The sequence below is a fragment of the Bubalus bubalis genome, chromosome 9, assembly GCF_019923935.1.
Source record: "Bubalus bubalis isolate 160015118507 breed Murrah chromosome 9, NDDB_SH_1, whole genome shotgun sequence".
In the NCBI taxonomy this organism is placed as follows: domain Eukaryota; kingdom Metazoa; phylum Chordata; class Mammalia; order Artiodactyla; family Bovidae; genus Bubalus; species Bubalus bubalis.
The window spans coordinates 16357402-16380791 of NC_059165.1; the positions used below are offsets into that span (position 1 = coordinate 16357402).

Genomic DNA, 23390 nt, shown 5'->3' on the forward strand with positions numbered 1-23390 from the left:
AGTCCTTTGGGGAGAATCTGGATGAGCTGGCACAAAGTGAAATGCCAAAATGTAATCTTAAGGAGAAAGTGGATTCCATGACGCCTGTGTGCTAGCTCTAAGATGTTTGATTGTGGGAACATAGACTGGCTTTCACATTGCTAATGTGTGCTACCGAGTGAGCTTTCTGGACCCTTTCTAGACTGATCAAAGAGTGGGAACTGACATAGCTTGACTCCAGGATGATGAAGGTTCATTCACAGATTACATGGCCTTTTAATTCAAAGATTCATATGTATGTACATATAATGTATCTAACATATATATGTTAGATACAGATATATGTGTGCATGTGTGTATATGTGTGTGTGTGTTTGTAGAGTGTGCCTGGAAGGAGATTTATTGGTTTTAAAGCCCCCAAAATGTCTACAGTGAAAGTAAATCATAATTTTTTAAGGACTGGTTGATAAGCCCTGGTTGACAATGCGTGTATTTATATATATATATATGTATGTATATGTTAGATATATATATACACACACACACACACACACAAACACATGTACGAGGAAGACTCCAGGTAAAAATTCTAAAAAGAATAAAAGACAAAGCAAGGCCGGGCTTCTGCTATAAGAGTCCTCTGGGGAGCTGACATTGCCTCTTTCCCTTCAACAATATTTAAAAGGACAATGGGCATTGCAGAGGGATTATATTTATGTTTAATGAGTATAAATGATATGAACATCTATTTTGAGGAACCAAGAAAATAGTGTTTCAGTGTTCACTTCTACTTCCTTCACATTCCTGTGTTCACTGACATGTCGATAGACTTAGTCAACTTGATGGAGGCATCTGAGAATCGCAGCTTTGGTAACTAGACTCCAGTGTGACTAGGAAAGTCTATGAAAATTATTTACTTATGCACTTACTCATTTTTCACCTCTTAAATGCCCAAGGAAGTGGGCAAGGAGGTAAGAGAAAATATGCACCTATAAAAACATGCTGTGTAATAATAATACTACCTGACTTGACTTTTACATCAGAATCTCATACTTCAAAACTTCCAATCTACTGTGAATGTTTTGAGTATCATAGAATTACTGAACTAAAATAGCATGCAATGTGTTTAAAGGCCTCTACAATTTAAGGCCAATAAAAGATATCACTTTTAGTGATTTCAGTGGCTATTCTTGCTTGTCCGATGGCAAGTCATTAAATCTTTCTATGATTTATTTTATATAGAAATAAATAGAAATATTATATTTATATATACTTGTATACATATGAATATTTTACTATTAAACATTTAATATATATAAATAGTTTCATACTTTAATATGAAACATCATCATATTCATTTGTTGGGGAAAAATTGAGCATTTAGTTTTATTTCTCTGAGAAAAAGAATCCATTTTCTAGATTGTTTAAAATCACATTAACTTTTAGATTAATAGTAGAATTTTTTATCTTGGAGGAGAAACTTTCTTAGTATGCATTGAGTTTTTTGGAGGCAAAAAAAAGTAGATTTAAAAAAGATATTACCAATGGATCTTGCTTCCTTAATAAATTCAAAAACTCAACAGAAATAGTTCAACAGTTCATCATTCAGAATAACTTCAATAATTTTCCTTTTATCTGCTTGACACCTATGGTTTTGTTCTGTTTCCTTTTGTTGTTATTTTATAATTTCAGCATTTTTAAAGTGGCACTTTCCTTCACTTACCAAAGTCTTGTCTTGGCAGAGACTGAAGTGTAACTAAATATCTATAATTAAGACTTAAGACAAGTCTTCTGTGGAATTCATAACGAGTTTATTCCGCTTTTCTTGCCCTCCACAATAAAATCGCCACTTTCTGTTTATTATCATAAAACAGGTGTATCATTATTATTGTTTTTTGTTATTGTTATTATTAGAAATTCTAGTGAAAAAAAGGTCTTGGCTAATCTACTGTGAATTTTATATTCATCAGAGGTATAAGTGGCATAAGGGTCCACAGGAAAATTAACTTGTTTTATTTGAAATAAAGACCTAAATTTACATGAGAATGTAGGTTGTAAAATCAAATATAAATTTTAGTTGGTTAATAATGACAGAAGTAATTAAATATGACATAAAAAGCACAGCCCAGGGACTTCAGTAGATCCAAATGTGATGAGTATTTTGTTTCTCAAATTTTGACAGAGAAACCTAAGTTCTCAACCATAAAAATCCCTCCCTACCCCCACCAGCTCATCAATCTCATTTTGCTCTTTGCATACTAATCACATAATTAGGTCTTTGTCCCTGATGTTCATCTGGGGAAGAACAGAGAGTAGGAATTGGTGCAGTTTCAGTATTAGGTCACCTTAGACCACTTAGGCTTCCCTCATAGCTCAGTTGGTAAAGAATCTGCCTGCAATGCAGGAGACCCCGGTTCGATTCCTGGGTTGGGAAGATCCACTGGTGAAGGCATAGGCTACCCATTCCAGTATACTTGGGCTTCCCTTGTGATTCAGCTGGTAAAAATCTGCCTAAGTGCTTCCCTGGTGGCTCAGATGGTAAAGAATCTGTTTGCAATACAGGAGACTCAGGTTTGATCTCTGTGTTGGGAAGATCCCCTGAAGAAGGGAAGGGTTACTCACTCCAGTAGTCTTGCCTGGAGAATCCCATGGACAGAGGAGCCTGGTGGGCTGCAGTCCATGGGGTTGCAAAGAGTCGGACACGACTGAGTGACTAACACTAGACCACCTAAACTTTAAATGAAGTAACAAGATTTTTAAGTGCTAAATGGTTGTCTTAGTTGCTGTGACTGTTGAGTCTAGAGCCAAGACTTTCACATTGATTTAAGTCACCTTAACACATTTTGCATTAAGAAAAAACTCAGTGTCAGCTGGATAACTTGTTATTGACTCTGGAGAAATTATTTTTGTCAGGAGCTTCGAGAAATAATTTCTTTAATATGATATTTTAAAATTTATCCACATTTTGTTTAGCATGCTGCTTAATTAAAAGAGATTTGGGAATCAAGGGAAAAAAAGAACTGGCAGTAGAAAAGGAAAATATGCTTCTTCTCCAGAAGCTACAATAAGGATTTTTTTGAGTTAAACAATAGCATAGCATCAAAGAAGACTGCAGTCATTTCTTCTAAGGTTTGTGCTCCAATGTTCAACTGTAAGTGTATTTTGTGAGGACTTTTCTAGAAACTGATATGACAGTGTGCTAAATGCGGCAGTTGAGAACCAATGCTATAAATGTAAATAATGTGTAACTCTGTAGTGATGGTCAAACCATGTCTTAAACTCATGACTACTTCCTGATGACCTCTCAGTTACTATGCTACCTGACCAAACCAGGTACAAGTAACTTAGGGAAATGTAATTGGTTTCATTAAGAAATAGATTTCATGTAAAAAGCACAGGTAGAGTGCATAGATGATCTCTGATATAATTCTAGTTAAACTTAAATTATTCAGATTGCTGCACACCTGTAAGTATGTTAGTTCGTTATTGCTTTCTGACATAATGTCTTAGAAGGATCACTTTGAAAGGAATATATATCCTTAAGCAAATGGAATTCCAAGTGATGGACAGTTGATCAAATATTTATTGGGCACCTTCTATGCATAATCAGGTATCATGTGAGGTCCTGGAGCCTACCATCTTAGGTAATAACGTAAAATTGTGGAATAATCAAATAAATTACAGAAGTGCTTTCTCGACGTCGATGTCGAAGGTTGATGGTTCCCCATAACTGTCATCAGTTTCCCATGATTACTATAACTGTCACCCAGAGACAGGATGCTAAACATCAGAGTTTGAAGGATGCGTGCAATTTAGATGTTCTCTTTAAAAGTGAGGAATTGTGTTCTTGATTTCCTAAAGTCAAAATTGGTTTCACTTTTGGTTTGATAAAAGTCTGATAATTCAGCAATAAAATGTCCAATATAAATCCGTTGCTTTGTTTCCAGCTAAATGGCCATCTTTCTTAGTATTCATTTATTTTTAAAATCATTTTAGGGAAGTTCCAATTAACTAAGTAATTTATATTATATATACTAAATGTTATATCGTAAAACTATGAAAATTTTAGTAAGGAATTAAGACAAATTTGACTAGGTACATGTTTATAAATAAGATTTGTGCTGTTGTTCTTTTAAAATGCTCTGACGGTTTGTGACATTAAATTATCTCGTTAAAAGGAATAGATAGTATCAGATTTATTTCTGAATTTTAAAATATGTTTAAACAGTTCTACTTACTAAAATAAAATGTTAGACTCCGATACATTAATAAACTACTAATAAAGAGGTAAGTAGATTCTTTTAAAATTACAAAAATAGTCCCTTCTAAGCTTTGCTACCATTGGATTAGATAAGAGCAAGACAGTTCAGTTAAAATTTCAAAAATGTGATTTATTCAAAAGAGGAAAACTTACAGTTCATAAATATCAGAAGTGTCTTTAGGATATATCATTTTAAGGTTTTTACTTGTCTGAATTTTGATGAGTTAATCAAGTATGCTCAAAACACCTCAAAATTTAGCTAAATATTTGTTTATTTTTAGGAACTCTCAGAAAACGAAGTGCTTGGATCTTATTTCTCTGTGAAGTCTTTCTTTTGGAGGGTAACGTCTAAATCCTTTATATTAGTATTCTTGACTTTTGGTTTTGATTATAGTAATTTGGAAGTTCAATGTGAATTAAGAAATTCACTTTTTAAAATAGACTATTTTAAAGAGAGATGTATTCATTTGCCTTTTTATTAACTCTTATTCTGTCATTTAAGTGACTCTTATTCTTCACTTGTAAAAACTAAGAGCTTCATATATTTAACATCTTGCTTTGAAGTCAATGGGGGCCCAGATTTATCCTAAATTCTCAACAATTAGAGGCCCACAGATCTTTCAGGAATATGCAGCATTGTCTAGAGAGTCAATAAAGATGCTTTTCCCCTTCTTAAAAAATCTTCCATCTATTTGGGAGAAATAATTCTATTACAGTGATCTTGTACTATATACATACTAGATAATGAGTGTTCTTTCTTTGGAAAGAAAACCCTATGAATAAGAAAACAGCAACTCTGCTTTTGATTTAAATTAACAAAAAAATTTCCACAAAGAATTTTTTTAAATGCTGTTGCCATTTAACGTTATTTACGCTTTCATGACTTAAACATAATGAGCTCTGTCATCCTTTTTCTCTGTTACAATTCTGCATTGTGCAAGGCGCGGCTTATTACTAACGCACTTACGGCTTTGCCTTCAAGAGTTTCCCTCTTTCTTGGAAAATTCATACTTGGTACGTGATTACCTAGCAATAGATATTGCAGTGAAAATGCTACTCTTGCAGGACTTTGCCACTTTCTTTTCTTGGTTATTAAACCTGCTCATGACTGAAAGCTGTGTTTCTCCTTTTAGAGTTTTAAGATTTGTTGCGGTGTCTCTGTGAAGCAGACGGGCAGGTCCTAGATTAAGTCATACAGTGACTTGACCGATGAGCAAGTAAAACCAATACCTGTTTATCTTCTACCTCCTCCCCACACACTTCTTTTTTCAGTCTTGTATTTGCATGAGCTTATTTTAATTATTATAGCTTCTTCATTTCCTTTCAGTCTACTGATGACTGCCTTCACGGATGTTATTCTGTATTGCTGGCAAAATAATAATGTTTCCTCTTATATGTTCATACATTATCCATGAAGACACAGAGTGACTGTTTTTAAAATTACCCCATTACCTTAAATGGAAAATAGCTTTCTGTGATTTTTTTTTCTCCATTTTCCTAAGACCCACAATTATGGTGAATTCACATAGTATACACCTTTGCCAAGAAAACAGAATTCAGGGGTTTCAGTGTTTGTTCTGTCTGCAGCAGATGTATAGAATGATCACTAGGAAGACTTGCACCAGGACCAACTCTGTAAGCACCGCTTTCTTTGGGTTTCCCTTTCAAATGACTTTCTCAGCATCTTGTTTTCACTTTCTGCTTCCAAATTAGCCTTCTACTTATCAGTACTTTCCATTTGGTTGTATCCATCTTTAAGTATTCTTCATTAACCTTTCTCATCTCTTAATCTGTCTTATTTTAGAATATCAAATATGAGAATTTAAGAGATAACTTTTTTATATCTGCAGTACAGTGATCTACTGTCTTTTTTCTGAGCATATACTGAGCTACAAACAAATGGAGTCATAAAAGCAGAAACTTTAGGGGTTATTTATGTTACCAGGGAACAAACTAAGGCCCAGAGACATGGTGCCATTGCCCTGAAGTGCCTAAATGGTATGATCAGGACAAATATTTCTCTCCTTCTGAATGTCAGAGAAATAAATGTTTTGGTGAAGACATAAAGCAGCAGAGTTCTTTTGGGGCTGATGAATAGAGATTCAGCACATAAATAGAGCTGCCCCTTGGTTAATCTCCATTGACAGCCTTTCAAATTCTTCTTGCGTTATGTGACCCTTCTTCTGTGCAGATCCTTGATCCACAAAGGGATGGATGTGTTTGAGGGTTATGATGTTGGTGTGTTTGAGGTTCCATTTTACAAAATCAGTGACCAAGTCTGCTTTGAGGGAGTGTGATCTTTCATATTCTCATCCAAAGTCACTCTTATAACTGACCTCATTGCTCTTTGTGCAAGCAATGTTTGTATTCTGATGAACTTTTGGAAGAGGTGTGTATAAAAAGAGGTTTGCCATATTTTCAGACACACAGGAATCCTAAACAGCTCAGATAAAATCTTATATGAAGAGTGTATGTGTGCTTTGGGAGTTAAAAAGAAAGTGATATGAAAAAAATTGTCAGCTTATTTATTATGTAAGGATTAACACTTTGTCCAGGAGATGGTACCTGAATTACACTGAGTGAAGCTGAATCCTGGTGAGAACTGGCTCAACAACGTCATAGCTACTTGCTATTATCTTAATTTCCTTGAGAGCAGAATAATGGAGAGAAAAGAGTCAAGTGATATGGGGATATTCTAATTTTTCCAAAAGCATGTCATTTATAATTTATCAAAACATGGTATCTGAGCACACAAAACATTAAGCAATGGGTATGGCAATTACCAAGTTTCCCATGAAAGGAATAAAAATATGTGAAACCAATTGGATTGCTCTAAGTCAGGATTTCATTAAAGACATTTAACTTCCCATTAAAGGATGGTAATTCAGTGAAGTTCTTTCAAATATTTAGTACATTTAAGTTTCTTCCCAGTTATTTCCACTGACTAGACATTTAGATTCTGATGACTGAGAGCTAATTGAACAATCCATCTTATGAGAGTATTACAGTGAATTAAAGAGAGATTTTAATATTGTTTAAATGGAGAAGGCTGGGCTAAGCCAAGATGCCTCATATAAAAAATGGAGAAATGGATCATAATATGAAATGAGTAAAAAAAGTGCATAGAATACAGAACAATTCAGAGTTAGTCAGAGCGCTACTTTATGGTAGGGTCAAACAGAAGTTTGGTTGAAGGAAGACCCTGCAGACCAAGGAGAAGAGGTATTGAGGTATTTGCTTTGTAAAGCAAGAATGTGATCCTGTGCAAAAGTGCTTACATCCTGAACAACTCAATATATGACATACCCAGGAAAAGTTCAGGTATTATTTCTGTCAATAGGTATGATACTAATAAGGCCCTCAGGAAAAAAATGAACTTTTAGTTAAAAACCTCAAAAAACTGTCTCTCTAAATCAAATACAAGACTTATTATTTCTTTCCCATACCACTGAAAAATATTTACAGATTACTTTAGCAAACCTACAAGGTTACAACCTACATGATGCTTCTATTTGTATATATTTTGAGCAAATACAGTAAAAGCTTAAGATCATTTTTGGGGGGGCACAGTTAAGTTTAGAGAAGGTAGTTAAAACATCTGAAGTACACAGAAATACCTTCCTGACAACATAAATTGAATCAAGAAGCAATAGACATAGGAAAGAAAGTTTACAGATAAAAACCTATGAATCTCTCTAAGGATTATAGCACCAGTGAATCATCTTCTAAGAAAAAAAGGGATCGAAGCTTTATTATTAGATGAGACACTTCAGACCAGGCTGGACAAAGCGCTGGGAGGGTTTTCTGTAAAGGCAATCTTGCTTTGAGTGGGTGGATGGACCGTAGAACAAATCTACTTGTTGGACTTCATCATCCAGGTGCAATTCACTGGAATAAACTCAGCAGGAAAAGGGAAAGATAGAAAATGCCTGTGCTGGGGTGAGCTCATAATTGCTGCACACTCCAAGCTTTGCAGCACAAAACAGTCATTCCAAGCTGTCATTATCTCTTCTTTGTAGTGTCTTGTGGATCATTTGATTAAATAAAGGCATGTGCACCTCTGTGCTGAAAATAGAGGCAAGGGCTGTCTCCACACACAACCATTGTAAAGACACAGGCTATGTCTTTCTCTCCAGTTTCATAGTGTCTGGGTCTCATTTAGAAGGATTAGGTTTCACACAGGTTAAAAAAAAAATCCAGGATAACAAAAGCCAAGGATTATTTGCACACAACAGGGAGCAGATTGGTATGACTGAGTGTCCCTTTAGCCACATGTTAAGTCTAAATAGACTTTTTTGGTTTGGTTCTCTGTTTTAATCAGGATCTAGAATAATAGGAATTTATTATTAGTGATCCAATTTTTTAAGGAACAGATTTAGTAAACTTTATTCATGAAAATTGGAATTTAGAGATAGTCTTAATTTATATGCAAAACTCCACAACTTCACCACCTTTTTAATGAGAGTATAATTTATGATGGAGTGCAGCTAACTCTCAACTGCTTTTGCTTAACAACATACGCTAGAGGTATCACCTCTTGAAATTTTTTTCTTTATTTAAGCCCTTGATTAGCCGTTCTTAATAACCTATACCCAAGGATGTATTTCATCTAAATATAAGTCAAAGTGTTTCAACAAATCCTATACAAATTAAATGCATTTTTTGAGTTGAACTTATTAGACTCTGTCCAAAAATTGAGATGTAGTGGGAAAAATAAAAAATTAATTATCAGCAATTCCAAAGTAAAATCGCTGCTTTGCCAATTTTAGTCATTTGGCATTAGGTAGGGTATTTATCCGGAGAAGGCAATGGCACCCCATTCCAGTACTCTTGCCTGGAAAGTCCCATGGATGGAGGAGCCTGGTGGGCTGCAGTCCATGGGGTCGCGAAGAGTCGGACACGACTGAGCGACTTCACTTTCACTTTTCACTTTCGTGCATTGGAGAAGGAAATGGCAACCCACTCCAGTGTTCTTGCCTGGTAGGCTGCCGTCTATGGGGTCGCACAGAGTCGGACATGACTGAAGCGACTTAGCAGCAGCAGCAGGATATTTATCTTCTCTGTTTCTCAGTTTCTGTATCTTAAAAACACTTGTCATGAAAAACACTAGATTGTGAAAACTCCAGCACTTAATAGCTGTCAATACATCTTGATTTCTTTGTGTGAACTAACCTAATTCAGTCCTCCTTGATATTAGTAAAGCTGATGACTCCCATCATAATACTGTCCAGCTGCTCTAGAATTCAATTAATAGAAACTTTTAGCTCCACTACAATAATTTCTTTCCATTTTTTCTTTTTCAGCTCTATCTTTTTTATCCACCTCTTGTTGGAATTGGTCTTGGTAGTGAAGGGAACTTTGGGTTTGTTTTTTTTAGCAGCAAAGACAGCAAAGATAAGTGTTACATGGGGTAAAATTTCTGTTACTTTAGGAATATCTCTTTAAATATTATAAGAGATTCACACATGGGATGCAGTTACTATGATCGTAGTTATTGCGTGTCCATGCAACATTTATTCTCCTGGAACTTTATCACCATTTTGACATTGGAAAAAGTCTCCAAAATTTGAGGGCAACAGACTTGGGGAAATTATTTTTTCTATGACTTCTCCTGCTCTACTTCTTTTCTCTGCTATACCTGTTAACAAAACCCTGAAACCACTCAAGCGGAATCTATCACCATATAATCTGTCCTTTATGTCCTTGACCAATGCAGCGTAATGCTACTAAAGAAAATGGTGGCTGCAAACTATCGTTGCCCTGGCATTTGTCTTCACTGTGCTAGGAGACATTTTCTGACAGTGACTTGAGATGCAAATACATATTTCTTTCAAATGATTTTTTGCTGGAGTGATGCTAAACTCTGATTGACATGAGGTGTTGAGAGTTGCCCAAAGATTTCCCCTATGGCTCTGATCGTTCATTTCCATCCAGACATGCGGCAGGCCTGCTCTTCCTGTCCTGGGCTTCTGCAGAGCAGAGCTTCAGAGTACTCATTACCAAAATGCACAAGTAAGTTCAACCAGTTTGTTTATTTTTTTTTTCTTCTGAGCTTGCATGAGCTGTGAACTCTCATGGCTGACTTACTCTTCTGAAAACCATCCCCTATCCTAACATCTTTTATGTGTATGAAAAGGGATTGAAATCTTGAATTCATTTTCAAGGCATAATGTACATAAACTAATATTCTGTTTAAATGCCAACTCGCTAATTCTAAAATCTTACTTACATGTCATTGACTAATTACTTCAGACTTTGAAATTTACATCGTCACCTGGTATCTTGATATTGTTTATTAAATATGAACTTGGATGGATATTCCTTATAAGAATGGATCTCCAACTTCAGGGTACAGGAGAATCACATGTGCACTTGTAGGAGAAACACATGAAGCACTGCCCAAAAGAACTGAATCACATCCAGGAGGATCAGGCCTGGTGATTTCAACAAATGGCCCACAAAAACTTGGGAATTACTGCTTTAAAGGTTCAAAGAGTACTTCTTCCTTTTACGGAATTGGTTCTTTGCTTCAAAGCTGGGTTGGTTTTCCTTTTTATTCTTCTTTCCTTTTTGCTTTCCCTCCTCTAACAGAGTCCTATTTCATTAAGGATGTAGTTGAAAACATTATCTTAGATGATAGGAACCCACTGTAATATGTTGATTTTACTGAGAGATTTCTTAGCTGTATTTAACATTCCTTCTCCTTTAGGTGCTCAGTGAGTGATTTTTGGTTGATGGGTTATCAATCATTCAGTTAATATGTATTATTTAGATATATCCTATTACAAAAACCATTAGCAAAGGAAATAATAAATGCACCATATAATTTCTCAGGGACCTCCTAATTTTCTCTTTAAATGCTCCAAATATCTAGACCAACGTGCTTTCCTAATCAGTAAATTTAGAAGCAGGACTAAAGAAGGACTTTAATTAGCATTTATAGCATCCATGCCAGAGAATGGATGTCTGCAATTATAAAAATTAATAGTAGTTGTTAGAACATAGGAGAATCCCAGTGCACATGTACCGCAGAACTTTTAAAATGGGAGGGGGCTGTTCTCACACTTCGGTGTGCATCAGAACCCCCTCCAGTGAGGACTGGTTACACCAGAGCAATGGGCCTCACCCCAGAGCTGATGGTTCCGTTGTTATGGGATGGAACTAAGGAATCTGAGTCCCTAACAAGTTCCTGGCTGACGCTGACGGCTTGGTCTGTGGGCCACACCTGCAGAACTTGGCTGTAGGAAGAAGGAAGCTTAAAACAGAGAAGCAAATGATTCAGAAGCTACCACGGGCAGTATTAAAACGACTGCTTTTAAAAATTTGCTTGTTTTAGTTGTAGCTTTCCACTTGTTCCCCAATGAACAAAGTTCCCCTGAAACTTTGATGTAAAAAGTCAACAAAACAATCTTAAGTGGATAAAATCTTTGTTTATGGAATGTACTTTTTAACATTCAGGCGTCCAACACCCCCCCCAACCACCCCCATCAGACACACAGAAAGTGGTGCTCTTAGTCCATCAGGGCCTGGTGTACCGTCTAGAATCCATAGGTAAGAAAACTGAGGTCCAGAGAGGGAGGAATGTGCCCAAGTCACATAGTCAGAAATTGCTAGGAAGATGCAAGTAGACATTTGTGCTAAGCCCTTGTCTCTTTTCCTACTAGTAGCCTAAGTTTAAATTCTTAAAGAGGTGGGAATACCAGATCATCTCACCTGCCTCCTGAGAAACCTGTATGCAGGTCAAGAAGCAACAGTTAGAACTGGACATGGAACAATGGACTGGTTTGGTATTGGGAAAGGAGTATGTCAAGGCTGTATAATATCACCCTGCTTATTTAACTTATATACAGAGTACATCATGAGAAATGCCATGCTGGATGAAGCACAAGCTGGAATCAAGATTGCTGGGAGAAATATCAATAACCTCAGATACACAGATGACACCACCCTTAAGGCAGAAAGTGAACAAGAACTAAAGAGCCTCTTGATGAAGGTGAAAGAGGAGAGTGAAAAAGCTGGTTTAAAGCTCAGCATTCAAAAAATAAGATCATGACATCCAGTCCCATCACTTTATGGCAAATAGATGTGGAAATAATGGAAATAGTGACAAACTTTATTTTCTTGGGCTCCAAAATCACTACAGATGGTGAATGCAGCCATGAAATTTAAAGACACTTGCTCCTTAGAAGAAAAGCAATGACAAACCTAGACAGCGCATTAAAAAGCAGAGACATTTTAATACATGCCAACAAAGTTCTATATAGTCAAAGCCATGGTTTTTCCAGTAGTCGTGTATGCATGTGAAAAGTTGGACCATAAAGAAGGCTGAGTGCCAAAGAATTGATGCTTTTGAACTGTGGTGTTGGAGAAGACTCGTGAGAGTCCCTTGGACTGCAAGGAGATCAAACCAGTCAATCCTGAAAGAAATCAATACTGAATATTTTTTGGAAGGACTAATGCTAAAGCTCCAATACTTTGACCACCTGACGAAAAGAGATGACTCATTGAAAAAGACCCTGTTGCTGGGAAAGATTGAAAGCAGGAGGAGAAGGGGATGACAGAGGACAAGATGGTTGGATGGCATCACTGACTCAATGAACATGAGTTTGAGCAAGCTCCGGGACCTGGTGATGGACAGGGAAGCCTGGTGTGCTGCAGTCTATGGGGTCGCAGAGTCAGACATGACCGAGTGACTGAACAACAACAAAGCCTAAGTTTATATCTTCCCTCTTTACCTTGTAATTTTATTTCAAGTTCCTATTATTCAAATATAGGCTAAATATTTACCTGTTTTATGACTATGCATGCATAGTCGCTTAGTCATGCCCAACTCTTGCAACCGCATGGACTTTAGCCCGCCAGGCTCCTTTGTCCGTGGGATTCTCTAGGCAAGGGTACTGGAGTGGGTTGCCATTTCCTGCTCCAGGAAATCTTCCTGACCCAGGAATCAAACCCAGGTCTCCTGCATTGCAGGCAGACTCTTTACTGGCTGAGCTATGAGGGAAGTCCCTTTATGACTATGCAGTTAGTCAAATCACAGCTAAATTACAAAGTCTCTATTTAGAAAATAACCATTTAACAAAATAAATATTGAAAAAAATCACTTTAAAAATGATATTAGGTTAGTATGTCTTTAGACCTCCCCCCTTTGTTTTTCTTTTAGCTTTTTATACAGGTCGCTTTAATTTGCACATTCATTAGCCCTGTTTTTGTTAAGAAATTGTCTCCCTCCTCTACCCCTTAGCTTCTCAAGTCATTCTGGGGATGTTCCTCCAGGTTATAGAAGCGCATTTGCTAACAGCTAGTGGCACTAGGTAAAGCCTCCATGAAGTTCATTCTGTTTCTGTGAAAGCATGATGAATTCTATGGAAAGCATTCCTTTTCATCTTAAAAGATTCGTGTTCTCATGTCAAGAGGAGCATGCAAGCGTTTCAGACATAGTCCATTTAAGAACCTAACTTAGCATTGCTAACCAGAGTTGCTTTGTAACCTGGATCATACCCAACTGTTATTTGACGACCGCAGCGTTATGACTTGTGCTGCTAGAGTGTGTAGAAAATGTCCTAAGAATATCCATCTGCAAGCTGGAACATTGTAAGTATGAATACATGTGCTCGTATGGCAGAGAAGTAGAAGGTGATGTCATGGATTAGCCATGTAGGAAAGTGTAGACCGGAATGTTGTTTCAAATGTAATCAACTCACCTTTACTGGAGAGCACCATTTAGTAACAATATATTTAAATCATGATTACTTTTAAACCTTGGGGAGAGTCTCTGCCCTAATAACAAATATTGGAAGAAGCTCAGAAATAAAGGTCAGAAATACTGGTTCTAATCACATATCCATCGTTTATTAGGCCAACCACTCTGAGCCTCAAATCCCTCATCAGTAAAGTGAAAATAGCTGTACTTGCCTTTCTACTTCATAGACTCTTAGTGGAAACCAAATTATATAATGTATATATATGCACTTACAAATTCTGAAGCTCTATATAAATAAATAGTTTTTAACTGCTTGGTCTTTGCTAAGATAACTGTTTCTTCTTACTTGCCAAAAGTTTGTTTCTTTCTTTGCTACTGCTGCTGCTGCTGCTACTGCTAAGTCGCTTCAGTCGTGTCCGACTCTGTGCGACCCCATAGACGGCAGCCCACCAGGCTCCCCGGTTCCTGGGATTCTCCAGGCAAGAACACTGGAGTGGGTTGCCATTTCCTTCTCCATCTTTGCTACTAATGCTCCTTAACAAAAATTTCAGTCCCCGAGTTGACAACTTGATTCTCTAGAGTCTGCTGTGGTCTCAGTAGCAGCAGAAATGGACAGATAGATAGGTAGACAGACAGACAGGCAGACAGATACTGAAATTGATTGCTGCACTATATAAAATAAGTAGCATGAAATCTTAGAATAAAAGAAAACTTGAAGATTATTTGGTGCAATGAATTCTGAACAATGATTTTAATCTGAGATATCCTTGGTTCAAACAAAATCGATGAGGTAACCCAGTGGATAAATCAGATGGGAGCAGGGGGGCTTCACTGAGGTGGGGTATGGGGTCCTGTGGAAGGTACAAGTGCTCCATGTAACCTCGGTTTCTCTTCAGAACACAGGTGACATTTCTCCTGGGCTCATGGAGGTGAGGGATGTGTAGGTAAAGCCTTGCATTGATGTTAATAAGGCAGAACCACCAAGCAGAGTTGTTCAAACTTTACTGGTCACCAGGATAGGGAAATATACAATGTGATTTAGAAAGATTTCCATGGAAATGTTCAAATATTAAAAGTATTATCTTTTGAAGAATGTAGTTTTCATTTTCCTAATAAGCATCCTAAAATGCATGACTTTTGATGATAGATAAAAATGGCTATGGCATTGCTATGGTGTAGGAAAAAAGTAAGAATTCAGAGTGGGAGGGGGAATTATACAAAATAGACTATAACTTTAATGTAGAAGGAATTAGGCCAGAAATAGAGATAATCCATAATTTAGTATAGTACTTTCAGATTGGAAGAAACATTGAATTTCTTCATGAAATAACTATAAGTGAAGAAAATGTGCTTAACAACATGAAAAATATAGCAATTTTTATGAGACTTCTTGGTTTTGAATCCAGATTGAAAAGGTCTTTAATATTTTAGCTACTTTTTCTGGTTTGTTTTATATGCTGTTTAGTTCAAAGAGATTATGTGGCCATTTTTAGACTTGCTGATTTTTAAAACTTTTGAATTTGTCCCCTGATTTCAATATTGTCTTAGAATCAAGCAACTGAAAATTATTAAAGAAAAGGTTCAAATACTAAAGTGATAAATAAATCCAGAAACATATACCTGCCAATATAAATCACATAAGTAATTTTAAAATTTTGTAATAAAAGTTTCAGGCATAAGCAAGACATCTTAGGAGGAATATCGAGTTTATTTTGTTCTATGATATCTTAGTTTTTTAGTGAGCTGAAACTCAGTTATCTTCTCTTGTAGAAATAAAAAGCTTTTAAATTGCTTGAATAGAACTTAAAACTAATCTTGGAACTAAAAACCACCTGTAAAATCCTTTTGTAAGATGAAAAAAGAGATTTAAAAAAATCATTACTGACAATTACTAGCTGTGTTTATTACGATTTGTAATAATAAAAACTTTGAAGCAGCTGAGATAGAAAAAAATTGCTACCAATTAAAAATTACATATCACAGTGTGGGTGAGGCCTTTTATATTTATATATTTATGCATATTTAAACACAAGCATATTTGACACATGTGCAAATATTCTTCAATAGTCTTCAAGCATCTGCATGTAATTCTGAGTTGAAAAACTAGACTTTATTTTGAGTACACACCTCTTTTACACAGCAGCCTTAAATTTATGAGATGATCATTTCATCAGTATTGATTATAATCTATTAATTATTTTTAATTTCAAAAACCCATAACTGCCTATTTTTTATTTTTGAAAAACTATAGCAACAGAGGAAAGGGTCATGCCAAATGTGGTGTTTTGTTTAAAGCACAATAAGCTAATTCTGTTTTCCTTCACCACAAGTTTCAGACTCAAAGTTTACGTCTGTCAGACGTACACAGAAAATCACACCTTTGGAGAGGAATCGTCAGCATCACATTGATTGAAGGGCGAGACCTCAAGGCAATGGATTCAAACGGGTTGAGTGACCCCTATGTGAAGTTCCGACTTGGGCATCAAAAGTACAAGAGCAAGGTGACCTGTCTCTTTTGTGTTCCCGTCAGTGCTTGGAAGGCAGTGGCTGGTTAATAGCCACACTCTTTGAGACTTGAAAACACTGGACACTTTTTAATGCTTTACAGACTGCTTTTGAACATTATGTCAGGAAACAGGATCAACAATTGTATTGCATTTCTTTTTGTGCTATAAGACCTTTGGTAAACTGTTCCTCTGTGTCTCAATTTCTTCATCTATCACACAGAATAATACTAGAAACTATCTTTTGGGGAAAAAAAAAAAAAAAAGGCTGGAGCAAGCCCAAGTCAATGCCTGGAGCATAAAATGCTCAGAGAGTGTTGGCTGTGCCTGATACTAGTACACAAACTACAAAGAGCATCATTTGACATGCAGTAAAAATCTTCACGCAGTACTCAGTACTCTGAACCATGTTATTCAAAGTGACTTACACTGATGAAGATTGCAAGGTTTTAAAATTTTATTCAGAAATCAAAGGGCCAAGTTTCTGCTGCCACTACAGCAAAGTTACTTTGCCTCTCCATACTCCCATTTCCTCATCTGTGAGAATGAGAATGAAGATGCCTACCTAATAAAGTTATTGAGAAGATGGAATACTATATGTCACGTATGTAAAGGGTTTAGAATATTGCTTTGCCCACAAAAATAATCAATTGTAGTAGCTGAAGGAAGGGGAAGAGTAAACACATTGTGTAATAACACATTATTAGTAATAACATATTAAATAATCATATCATTAGCAGAAGTAGTAATAATTAGTAAAGGTCAGAGTTGTCTATCTGTGACAGTTACATTTCTCTGAGTTATATCTAAACACGACCTCTTGAATGATCAGCTTCTCCAGCTAGTATGCATTGATAGCTTGGGATAATTGATTGCATCCATCTTGTATTAAAAATCACTTTCTCCTTTGGGAATATCTTCACCTTTACATCACAATTTTTGTGAACTTTTTATCAACAGCCTGCCCAGGTTCATTTTGGCCTGGGGACTTCTCATTAGTAATGTAGATGGTTAGAAATACCACAAAGTGATTTGTTAGCAGGTTGATTGGTCACCTTGTTAAGTGTCCCCACTGAAGGAGAAGACATCACTTCTGACCTATAGGAAATCATATGGAGAAGATAATCCTAATAAACTGAAAACCTAGGCTTTTTTGGGCCAAACAAGCAAAACAGCCCACTCCCCCAAACACTGCAGGAGTTTATCTGAACCCAGTTATGAGATATTTGAATTATCATAGTATCCATCCAGTGTCATCTTTTTTTTTTCCCCTGCATTGGGCTTAATAATAACACTTTAAAGAAAGTACTGATTCCCCAAAATAGATACCTATGACCACTTTCATCTTGTCCTTTATCAATTAACATTATTTCCATGTTCTGATAGGCTTAAAACATTACTTATTTTTATAGTTCTGCTCTTTAGGTGTGAAATATGAAACCCAGCTATGGACACGTGTCTCTCTCTGCTCTTTCTTTCCATGATGTATTGCAGATTAATTTCAGATTATGAACTTTAAAAATTGTGATTCATTTGCATTACCTCTGCACATAACATACTTCATTGCTTTCAAAGTCTTTACATCTGAAGATGTGTCTCTCATACATTAAAAAGAGAAAAGGCCACTACAGGCCCTCCTGCTAAAAAGAAAGAATAGAGAAACAAATATGAACGAATGTTGTCCAGCTCAATGAGGAGTGAAATTTTAAAACACATCAGTATCGGGTCACTTTATTCATTGATTCCACCAGGTGTCTAATCTAAATACTTGAAGGTACAAAATTGCACATCAGATATCCTTCTTGTATATGCAACATGGAGATTATACACACACACACACACACACTCATATTAATTCACAAGCATTTTTGGCATAGCGCCGTGGGGCAAGAGATCTGAAACTCTACTCAAAGACTTGAGTTATAATCTAGGTATTAAAACTTAATGATGGTGGCCTCACTTAAACTTCAGGTCTTGGTTTCTCCATGTATAAAACGGGGATGATACATCAGCGCTGTCATTCTAAGATAAAAGTTTGCCTGGCCACCAAAAACTTACTTTTCCCCCCTCCTACAGAACTTCGTTGTCTATTTTCTTCACTATTCTATTCGAATTCTATAAGATGGAAGTAAGGGGGGAAGAAAGGAACTCTAGAAATCCTCATCTCCCTTTTCTATAAGACCACAGACTTTGACCTATATCTTCATGCATTAACTGGGCATGTAAAACAAGCGCTGTTATCTGAGTGAGCTACTTCACTTAGAGACTGTTGGCCCTTTCTATATAATTCGTGTCTCTCATCTGTTGTTCACGATGAGGAGAAGGTGCTTCTTGGTCTTTAGGACACGTCTTTTTGGGTTCTTTCAGACCATATGCAGTAAAAATGCTGACATCTAATGTCCATCATTTCTGGAAGCTCTCATTCAAATCTCACATGCTTTTCTAGGTTAGGACCTAAAGTTTGATTTATGTCTCAAGTTGCATTTTTTAAGACTGATACCGATGAGATAGTAATGACATTTTGGTTTTTCCAGATTATGCCCAAAACACTGAATCCTCAGTGGAGGGAACAATTTGATTTTCATCTCTATGAAGAAAGAGGCGGGATCATTGATATCACTGCCTGGGACAAAGACGCCGGGAAAAGGGACGACTTTATTGGCAGGTTTGTGCAACTTGGTATTTTTGATTCATCCTAGAGAGGGTAAGTATTTTAAAAAGAAAATTTAGTCTAGGTCTGGTATTATAACTGATCTTCACTGTTTCAAAGCAAGGGATCTTACCATGGGAAAGCAAGGCTTGGGTGAACTGAAAAATAGATTTTGAAGACTGACCAGTAGGTGGCAGTTTTGACCAGTTGATGGACAGGCTACTTGAATTTGATATCCAGAAATTTTCTCCCGATGCTGGGGACATTGTGCATGAACATTATAGAAGTTGAGAAAGAGGAATCTCCTTTGATATACAATGCTTAAAAGGGACAAAGGGCATATTCATAGTGTGCAAAGTAATCGGAGATAATATTGCTTTTCATAAAGCATATTGTGACCATAAAATGTGTTGTTTCATCCAGCTCTCTCAAGGTAGAGAATCTTGATAATCTCCTAGGAGTTCACAAATCTCCCAGGAGTTCAAGTGTTAGTGAAGGAAGTGTGTAGGTGAGGCAGATCCATGTTAATCTAATAATGCAGTGAAGAAAAGAATATTCTGAGGCTTGCATGATATCTCTGCACAGTTCAGTTCAGTTTAGTCACTCAGTCACGTCCAACTCTTTGTGACCCCATGGACTGCAGCACGCCAGGCCACCCTGTCCATCACCAACTCCCGGGGCTTACTCAAACTCATGTCTGTTGAGTCGGTGATGCCATCCGAGCATCTCATCTTCTGTCATCCCCTTCTCCTCCCGCCTTCAATCTTTCCCAGCATCAGGGTCTTTTCCAAGGAGTTAGCTCTTCACATCAGGTGGCCAAAGTATTGCAGCTTCAGCTTCAGCATCACAACAAGCTTATTTTGAAAAACTGTTTGAATTATATGATTGTTTTCTTACTTTTACACCTATTTTTGTATTTTCAGTAGTTACATATGTGTCTTTATAGCAAAACATATTGAAATATCAATACTGAGATAAAACACAGTGTACAGAAGAACTTGTTAGTTTAAAAACTTCTTTCTTCATTGCAGTTCACGTGATTTCCAGGTCTCTAAACATACAACCTGAAGAAATGCACACATGCTAATAATAATAAAGGGGAGTTTACACTAGGAGAACAAAACACAGGAACCCAACCCAACATATGTATCTTTTTGTCTTTTTCCTATTCTAAGAAAGATGTTTTAAACAATAGTTTTCTTCACAGGATTACAGAATGAGAGGTCAAAGATGAGCTTCAGTTAACCTTTAATATTTTACTTACAAAATGGAACGAGAAAAACACCACTAATCTTATGCCACGTTACATGTCAGTCCTTTTTAAATGACAGGCCTTTACTGCATGTTTTTTTCCCCTCTAGTAAAATACTGTTTTCAGGGTTTTCTTAATGTTCTGTCTTGTTCTCTTTGGGCTGTACCACTAGCTTGCTGCTGCTGCTAAGTCGCTTCAGTCGTGTCCGACTCTGTGTGACCCCTAGACGGCAGCCTACCAGGCTCCCCCGTCCCTGGGATTCTCCATGCAATAACACTGGAATGGGTTGCCATTTCCTTCTCTAATGCAGGAAAGTGAAAAGGGAAAGGGAAAGCTTAAGTAACAGTAAAGATCTGTTCATACACGGAATACATTTTATTATAAATACGTCTGTTTCTTTTCCCCTCAATATGCTATGAGCTATTTCGAGTAGATACTGTTCTAGCTATTCCTTGAATAATTCATTCATTTTCATAATTTTTAGCAACATTAGCTCTATTCGGTGACCACCAGAATGACTGTCATGTGTAACACACTACCTCAATCTCATTGCTTTGTATTCGAATTTTCTTATATCAGTAAAATCATGACATAAATCATAAAATGTATTGGCTTCTTGTACTCCTGGGTCCACACTCCATGAAGTCCTTCTTATCCTATTTTCCATTTTTTTCCATGATAACATGCACCCTTTTAACAACTCTTCTTTCTTTGAAAGGAATCTCCAAATTTGGAAATGATGAAAATTTCTAAGCCCATTTTTTAAATTTTTGGTTGTGTTGGGTCTTCATTGGTGTGTGCAGGCTTTCTCTAGTTTCAGTGAGCGGAAGCTCCTTTTAACTGCAGTATATGGGCTTCTGATTGCAGTGGATTCTCTTGTGACAGAGCACAGGCTGTAGGCGCATGGGCTTGAGTAGTTGAGGTATGCGGGCTTAGTTGCCCTGTGGAATGTGGAATCTCCCAAGATCAGGGACCAAACCATGTCCCCTGTATTGGCAGGTAGATTCTTATCCACTGTACCACCGGGGAAGTCCTCTCAGCTCATTTTTCACTGACCTTTCCCTTTTCCTCATTAGATAATATTATGGATTCTTCAATGGCAGGCCTAATTATTTGAAGAAAGTTTGGCAGAGAGGTAGACCTGTGTATCCCACTTCATCTTGTTTCTATGGGTTTATCCCTGTTTTGGCAATTTTTGAGAGAACAGTGATAAATGGCACTCCGAAGATAATAGTGATTGCTCTAGACAACTAGGGAGCTAAGAAGGTCTCATGAAGTGTGGAAAAAGAGAAGAAATCCATTTTTGGAGTTTCTAGGTTGGGGAACCTGTGCAAGTCCTCGCAGGTGCTGGGGGACTGGTGTGCCCTGGGAGGGCTTGGAAGCTCCATACCCCTTACCACATACCTCTGTGCATCTCTTCCATCTGGGGCCATATCCTTTTCTAATAAACTAGCTATCTAGTTGGACGTGTATCCCACCCTTATTTTTTAAGTTGTTGAAAGTGCTTCAGTTCAGTTCAGTCACACAGTCATGTCCCACTCTTTGCGACCCCATGGACCTCAGCACGCCGGGCCTCCCTGTCCATCACCAACTCCTGGAATCCACCCAAACTCATGTCCATTGAGTCCGTGATGCTATCCAACCATCTCATCCTCTGATGTCCCCTTCTCCTCCTGCCTTCAATCTTTCCCAGCATCAGGGTCTTTTCAAATGAGTCAGCTCTTTGCATGAGGTGGCCAAAGTATTGGAGTTTCAGCTTCAACATCAGTCCTTTCAATGAACACACAGAACTGATCTCCTTTAGGATGGACTGGTTGGATCTCCTTGCAGTCCAAGGGACTCTCAAGAGTCTTCTCCAACACCACAGTTCAAAAGCATCAATTCTTCTGTGCTCAGCTTTCTTTATAGTCCAACTCTCACATCCATACATGACCACTGGAAAAACCATAGCCTTGACTAGATGGACCTTCTTGCATATAGTTTCTGCGGCTCTGCATGGGTTGTTGGATGATTTCTTTATGCCCATGGCTATTACACAGGGGAACTTTACAAGCAGGATCAAGGAGACCTACTCCAGCACCCTTATTGCTTTGATGGACACAACTGTGTGCTCTGCTTCCCAGTATCCTGGTTAGATTAAAACTGGCTTAGATGGAGAGTCAAAATACTACCTTTAAAGAATTATAAGGATTTCTAAAACTCTCATTTATTTTGAATGACCTACTCTTATTTCCAGTTACATTTTTGTTGGGAAGATCCCCTGGAGAAGGGAATTGCAACCCACCCCAGTATTCTTGCCTAGAGAACTCCATGGACAGAAGAACCTGGTGGGCTACAGTCCATGGGGTCACAAAAGAGTTGGACACAACTGAGCGACTAACACTATCTGGCATTGGCTTCACTAAAGAAATTCACATTTGGTCATCTATCAAATTTAATTCCCTATGAAAGCAATTTGAGCCAAGAATTTTTAGTGTGAACAGAGCGCAGGTAGACAAGAAGACTCTTAGGACCACTTTTGAGTATCAGTTTGAATCCTTTTGCATAGTAAAGGGAATTATTGTTGAATCTGAAGTAATCAAAGGTGGACAGTAGAAAATCATTGTATACTCTGCTAATTTAACAAAGATGCCTGTGGCAGAAAAAGGAAATGACTATGGCAAATACCATTATTTTCAATCTAGTTGATGACCAGAAAGCAGCCGAAGCTCTTGATCACTCACTTCATACTTACTAAATTGTACTTTACACACATCCTGCTGCTGAAAAAAAAATACATTACTAGATCAAAGTAGAAGGCAAGTAGACTTGCATGTGTTTATGTGATGGTTGTGTGGTAACAGTCGAAATAATGCAGATTATAACAGAATTCCTTGATCCTAGAATAGTTTAGAAAAGAATTGACTTATCTTCTAATTAAATTTGAGTTCTAAGATTAAAGTAACAGGAGCAAAAGTGTCCTCATGGTTTTCTGTGCTCTTTTGCAAGTACTCTTGCAACATTCTATGTCTATATTAAATTATTTTTAATTAATTTATTGA

At 37.1% G+C, this 23390-nt stretch overlaps 1 protein-coding gene across 13 annotated transcripts in view; it reads left to right on the forward strand.

The window, feature by feature from the left end:
• Positions 1-23390, forward strand: part of MCTP1 (multiple C2 and transmembrane domain containing 1) — a 563412-nt gene that overhangs the window by 328562 nt on the left and 211460 nt on the right. For 8 of the 13 annotated variants that reach the window (XM_044948555.2, XM_025294006.3, XM_025294008.3 and 5 more), the window contains 4 exons: positions 4522-4581; positions 10175-10252; positions 16274-16444; positions 18982-19112. In XM_044948555.2, the coding sequence (XP_044804490.2) occupies positions 4522-4581; positions 10175-10252; positions 16274-16444; positions 18982-19112 (440 nt within the window). The remainder of the gene's footprint in view (positions 1-4521; positions 4582-10174; positions 10253-16273; positions 16445-18981; positions 19113-23390) is intronic. The other 5 variants (XM_045166809.1, XM_025294009.3, XM_025294011.3 and 2 more) reach the window with 2 other exon arrangements.